At 35.1% G+C, this 6,903-nt stretch overlaps 1 protein-coding gene across 1 annotated transcript in view; it reads left to right on the forward strand.

Moving 5' to 3' along the window:
• Positions 1 to 6,903, forward strand: part of Tmprss11d (transmembrane serine protease 11D) — a gene marked incomplete at its 5' end in the record, with an annotated part of 43,710 nt that overhangs the window by 12,386 nt on the left and 24,421 nt on the right. The window contains one exon of the mRNA XM_029556495.1: positions 5,258 to 5,325. Coding sequence (XP_029412355.1) covers positions 5,258 to 5,325 — 68 coding nt within the window. The remainder of the gene's footprint in view (positions 1 to 5,257; positions 5,326 to 6,903) is intronic.

The raw sequence follows: 6,903 nt of genomic DNA on the forward strand, positions 1-6,903 counted from the left end.
TATGGAGCACAATATTGTATAACTGTGTTAATTCAACTGTCAACCTAAAATTTACAGCCAATTTTGAAAGAGATACATCTTAGCTCTGGAAATTGTTATTGAATATGTCAATGCTGTTGTAATGAAATGCTTCTTCTAATTAAATGGCTATTAAATAAGTAATTTAAAAATATATGTAGTGCCATATGACAGAAGAATGCTTAGGGTCATTCCAGAAATTTTTTGGAATTTATTTACTGATATTTTATGAGTTAACACAATACAACCCAAATATATATTAATCTGATATGTGCTGAGGAATGGCAGCAGGACAGTATAAAAAGTCTTTGTTTTCCATAACTAAACCAATATGTTTCTAGAAGAACAGAAGACTGTACATTTCTATAATGCAATTTATAACACAGTAGTCTTGAGTCTGAGCCAAGGCATTTTAGGCAGACTTTGTTGGCCATGGGTGGTGTGATGGCATGCGCAGTGCAAAGTGTACATGTTGCATTTAGAACCAAGGTTACAGTGAAGTCATACAAAGCAGCACAGTCACTCACTGCCAGAAACACCTTGGATTCATTACACACTTAATTTTGAATTGATCTTTGTTTCATGCTCACAAATGTATTATTGCTGCCAAATTTTCATCCCCATTTTCAGTTACATAATCCCATATGGAGTCACAAACCTACAGTTTGAAAAGCTGAGCTTATACCAGAGACCTTTAGCTGAGGTTGCCTGATTGAGGTGCTGTAACATAAAGCTTTAGATAAACATCATTTTTCTCTTTTGTAAAGTTATGTATCCCATGAGTCTAGCGCTAAGGCTTGTATACAATTTGTCTTTAATAAACATTTGGTGCATTAACATTAATTCTTGAGAAAATAAAAAATTTAAAATTAAAAAAAAACAAAACAAGGATATGAGAAGACAGAAAATAAGTAAGTTGAAATTAATCTTATATCACTAATACCATCACTTCTTAGAGGGAAAATTCATTTCAAACATATCAATTTAATAAGTATTGACTATTCCTGACTACCAAAAATAGAACTTAGCACATATTAGGAATTCAAGCATTTAATAAAAGCATGAATAAATTATGCATTCTCTTTGTTCCTGAGCTAGACCTTGAAAATATATAGTAAAGACATGGTCCCTATCAAGGTGGATCTCATAACAGCCCCTGAACCGAATTGTGTGTTCTAGGGATAATCGACTTTGATGTGATAGAGGGAAGCGCTCCATACCTAAGTTTAATTAAGAGCTGTTGTATGAAACCACAAAAATCTCAATAAAAAACATTTTTAAACAAACTTTTCTTTAAGTAACAGAAAAGAAGGAAGAAACTCAGCTTTCTTACCATACAAAAAATGAATGAGATTGGCACCTTTGTTTGTTTCTGTCGGTTAAAATGCTGAGGGAGGGGAGGTGATAACATCATGGGAATGATTAAGCTTTGGCACAACTTTACCTGGTCCCTGAAGATTTCAATGATAGTTGCAGTAGGATTAAAATTTCACATTGGCCAGGTGTGGTAGAATATGCCTTTAGTCTCAGTACTTGGGAGGCAGAGGCAGGCAAATCTCTGTGAGTTTGAGGCCAGCCTGTGCTGCATAGTGAGTTCCAGAACAGATGGGACTATAGGGAGACCCTGTATCAAAAAAGCCAAAAATAAAATAAAATTATATTGTCTAAGTCTACAAGTACACTAAACCTTCCCAAATCAATACTGGTTCTGAGAGAAATTCCACAAAACAAATTTTAAAGCCTGCAATTTGAAGATAATCCTAATAACAAGCATAGTAATAAGTAAATGAACAGGAAGATGATATGAAAACAGGCACCTCTCCTGTTCCCAATATAGCAACACAACCAGGGAAAGCAATCCCAGTCATTTAAAATGGCTTTTAGAACAAAATGCATGCTACATAAATACACTCATATGGATAAACAATACCTGTCCCTGCAAGGTATAAGAGTAATTAACTAATCTGTTTTGAAATAAAGCTTATGCTATGGAGATAAATCTTCGACAATACATTTAGTAATGCATTCGTCATTGCATGAGTTGGTATTCTATTGTTTAGTTTTACTAAAAATGATGCAAAATACATTATCTATAAAAGTTTCAGGTGAGCCAGAGTGGTGGCGCATGCCTTTAGTCCCAGCACTCAGGAGGCAGCACCTCGGTCCTCCACAGGAACTGCATTCACATGCACATAGACCCACACAGACACAGACACATACACATAACTAATAATAATAAAAAGATATCTTAAAGATACAGGCATAAACATATAAAATATGAGGCAAAGGATTAACTATCACATTTGGTATATTTTGAACACATTTCTTAAAAGATAATATAAAGTACAACACCATTTATTTTGTTTGTAAGGATAACCAATTGACATTAGAAAACAGAATGACTTTTGATGAAGTTCAACAAAATCTTTGCATGATGGGTAAAACTGATTACTTAATTTCTTAATCAATGATAAACTTCATGAATTTGAAGCCACATGGAAACTCTTTCAGCATTTAAAATCCAGTATTGAAATAAAGCTTAGAATCAAACATTGGGACCATTTATCATAGATTATCAAATTATATATTCTATTGAGTAATTTGAGTAATATTTTAATTTTGAAAATACTATCATTTAAAAAATAGAAGTTGGGCCATGGTGAGTTGCCCTCATCAACCATGTACAGATATACTATTCTGGTATACTTTGGGGGGAAGGTTGACATAGGATCTGCTTGTAGTCCTATTTGACCTAGAACTCACTACGTAGACCAGGCTGCCCTTGGTCTCACAGAGATTTGCCTGCCTCTGCTTCCTGAGTGGTGGGATTAAAGGTGAGCAATACCATGCCCAGCTTTTGGTATACTTAAATGCATTTCTTTAAGAGATCTAGAAACTTAAGGAAAAAAGGTGATATATTTCATGGACATTTTCATAACAAACAGAAAATTTATCTCTGTTTGGTCAGCTGTCCTTCCCACTATTCTGCTGGTATATGCTATAGTAAACTACTCATTGGTTTTCTAATAATCATTTGAAAAGTTCTAAAAAGAGAGTTAAATGGCAACATTTCTACCTACTCTGTGAAATATGGAATACCATCAATGGGCCTCTTTTTTTAAACTTTTACAAAACCTTTATTGAGAATTTCATATATGTATATAAGATGTTTTGATCAAATCTATGCCCACTCCCTCCCCTCCAACATTCCCCTCTCTGAAGAGGTAACCCTAAAATCTTTTAAGGATTAGATGCAAGCTCCCAAATACTTTTGACATTTTTGGCCTTTAGAACAGAGTATGTTGCTAACAGGAACAGACCTCTTTTTTAATATATGTACATCCATATCAACCAACTTTTTTCTGCATATTGTTTTTTTAAGTCATCATTAAATTCCCTTCTAATGTCTTCCACATAATGTACATGCCTAAATTTAATTGCATCTTTAACATTGTAGATTTGCCAGCACAATGTCTAATTATAAATAAAATACACCAAATAAATTTATAAATTTTAGCAGATAACTCAACTTTATTTCAATTCCTTTTTAATCTATTTATGTCAAGTAAAATTAGTTAATCTTTTTTAAAGTACCTCCCATAGCATACAATAGTATTAGCATTTCCTTTGGGAGGTGCCGAGAATTGAACCTAGAGCTCAACCATTGGGCTATATCCCCAGCACTTAGTAAACATACTAAACCATGTCTTTTTACATAGATAACTGGAATATAGATCAACAAATGACAGAAATAGCTCATTTTAGACTGTACAATTTAGTAATTTTTACTTTTCGTCCTTATATTTACTGTATTTATTTTTTAAACAGTAACATGAAAGGCCAGGCATGGTGGCCCAGATCTTTAATCCCAACACTCGGTAGACAGAGGCAGGCAGATCTTTGTGAGTTCAAGGCCAGTCTGGTCTATATGAGTTCCAGGCCATCTAGGACTACAGGGAGACTCTGTCTCAAAAAGACCAAAAAGATATGAAAACATGAATTATTTTAATAAGGCCAGTAATTTCAATTTATTAAAAACATTTAACAAAATTTTTTTTCTACAATGCTTAGTCTGATATTAAGCATCTAATGTGAATTGATATCAAAAAGAAAAATACAGTATAACAGAAATTAGATAAACTTTATAGTCTAAAGAAATTCTGGTTTCAGGTCCTGACAAAATGTAATATACACCATGCTGCTTATTTCTCATTTCCACTCTCTCATGCCCACACCCACCTGGACACCATTTCATAGTATAAGTGAAAACAATCCACTATCTATTATGAAACCACAGTTTATCTGGCCCTGCATCACAGAGCTATGACACTCACAGAGGCACTCCTCGTTAACTGTGAAACTGAACTTTATATACCCAAATAACCATCCTTACTGGAGCTGAGCAATGATTCAGTAAAATAGCTAAGGTTGTTAGGTCAAGAAATTATCAACAAATGCTAAAAAATAGTCTGGTGCTTAGTCGTGAATCAGAAATGACAAGGAATAGATTGCCTTTTGCTTCTTTTTCTGTTTCACTTCAAATTTTCCATCACTCCGCTCATTCTAATCAGCTTTCATCTGATTTCATCCATTTAAAACATAGTTATTGGGTGCTACACACCATGAGCTGTGAGTGGATTTTCTTAATGTTGACTTGGCTCTTGCCATAACCACCTCATTAACAGCCATCAAGTCATATCATAAGGTCTCATGGCATAAAACATCTGATGTAGTTAGAATGATTTCTATTAAAGATACACCCTTTCCAGGATCTGCTTAGCAGGTGGGAAAATAGAAACCATGTTAAAAAAGGTTATGCAACCTGCCTAAATTGGTCCCATGCTGTCTGTGAGAAAACTGCCCTGACCTAGCTGAAAACTTAGATTTAATTTTTTAAAAATATTTTATATTTTACTTTATACTATGTATATGGGTGTATTGCCTGCATGTAGGTAAAAGCACTGTTGTCATGCAATGCCCATGGAGGTCAGAAGAGGGTGTCGAATCCCCTGGACCTGGAGTTACATTTGGTTGTTAGCCATCATGTGGGTGCTGGAAATCAAACACAGGTCCTCTGCAAGAGAAGCCAGTGCACTTAACCACTGAACCATCTCTCCAGCCCCGCAAAACTTAGATTTCTATGTCTCATTATCATAAACCCCATGTTGCAAAATTGGGGGAAAGGGAATAGAAGAAATACAGTTACAGAGAAGTTGTTCTCCCCCCTTTCTTTCTACAGATTACTAATGCATTCCGAGAATCAAATTTAAGAAGTCAGTTCATCAGAACACATGTTGTCAAACTGAGGTGAGTGAAATCATATCAAAAGTTATGTGCAAGGATCCAATATAGCACATTTGACTTTTGCTCACACCATGGTTAATAAATGAATATTTTACATCAGTAAAATACTCATGTAATTTACTGTAATAAGGTAAAAATAAAAATAGTAAGAAATGGGGCAGATTAAAAGACAATGTAAAATGTTATATGTATTTTTACTTCTAATGTAAATAACCATATCACTGCATTCTTAATGTGAGAAGGAAGAAAGCATACAGGGAAAGCTGGCAGACGGCACAGTAATAGGACCACAATATTATGCAAATACAATGGCTAGCATTTCACCAATGGTATGTAAACTGTATGTAAATGGTGCCTCCAGGAATTGCATAATATTCTGGACTTGAGTGTATTCATCCAAGGTCTGCACACCATGCCAAGTTCAGAAGTAGGTTTTTGTTTCATCTTCCTGGACTTCTATAACAAAAGAATGATGTACCAAAATTGATGGCATGTCTGTAGTGAAGTAATATTAGGAGTGGCAGCATGCAGGCTTTGCAACAATTCACCATTTCTGCCTTACTTAAATAGTGCCTGTTCACGATGTGATGAAACAGGCTCTTCCAACAAAAAGTCACCCTGAGTGACAGCCCCCAAATTTTCTGAAATGCCCATATTGTTTAAACTTTTAAATAATAAGTGAAAATCCTTTGGTAGGGAGAAAAAGTGTATGAATTCTTTCTCAAGTACTAACATCAGAAAAATAAGCAAGAGTTCGGTCAAATTGAGTTTTGATGTAGAATTAGAGGACTAAGAAGACACTTTCAAAACATGTTCCCATCAGTTCAATGCATATTTCTTTTAGCACTTTGTTGTGTCTGTACAAGCTAGTAATGCACAGTGTTTTAATAACCTTCAAATTTTGTAGGATTGAAAGTGCTATCTACATTTTATTCCTTTTGTACACTTCCCATTTGCCACTCAATCTATTGTGGTCTGTCTTCTGGCCACCCTCCAAAAATACAAACTTGAATATTTCAACAACAGCATCCAAATCACAAAATCCAAGAAAAACATGTTAGGCCTACTCATGGTCCTCTGAACACCATGTGGCACTGTTGGCTTGATCTTGAAGTATCATCCCTTGGTTCTTAAGACTCTACAAATCTGTCATCTTCCTGATACCTCTCTAGACTGTCTTTCTCTACTTCTCTGCTAGCTCTAGTTCCAATCCTCATGTTCCTCAGATGTTGCTGCACATGAGGGTGCACTGCAAGCCAAACACCTCAGCTCACATTAACTTGTGTCAGTGGCTTCACAGCCATCCATTTGCTGATTAGTTTTGAAGTGGTGCCTCTGTGTCAGTCCGTTTTCATGTCCAGATATAAATATCCATAGCCATAAATTAAAGACAATATTAATATAGACAGATCTGAAGCCTATTATCTCTCCCCCTATCAAGTATGTTATTCTGTTAACATAGCCTATCTCAGTCAGTGGCATTGCCGTCAACCACTACCACTGAGTTTCTCCTTGATCAATATTAAGTGCTTGTGTGTTTGGAGTAGTTATATCTTCGTCATGAATTATTTATTTTATCTA

Source organism: Nannospalax galili, unplaced genomic scaffold (assembly GCF_000622305.1).
Source record: "Nannospalax galili isolate Female #2095 unplaced genomic scaffold, S.galili_v1.0 scaffold547, whole genome shotgun sequence".
Classification (NCBI taxonomy): Eukaryota; Metazoa; Chordata; class Mammalia; order Rodentia; family Spalacidae; genus Nannospalax; species Nannospalax galili.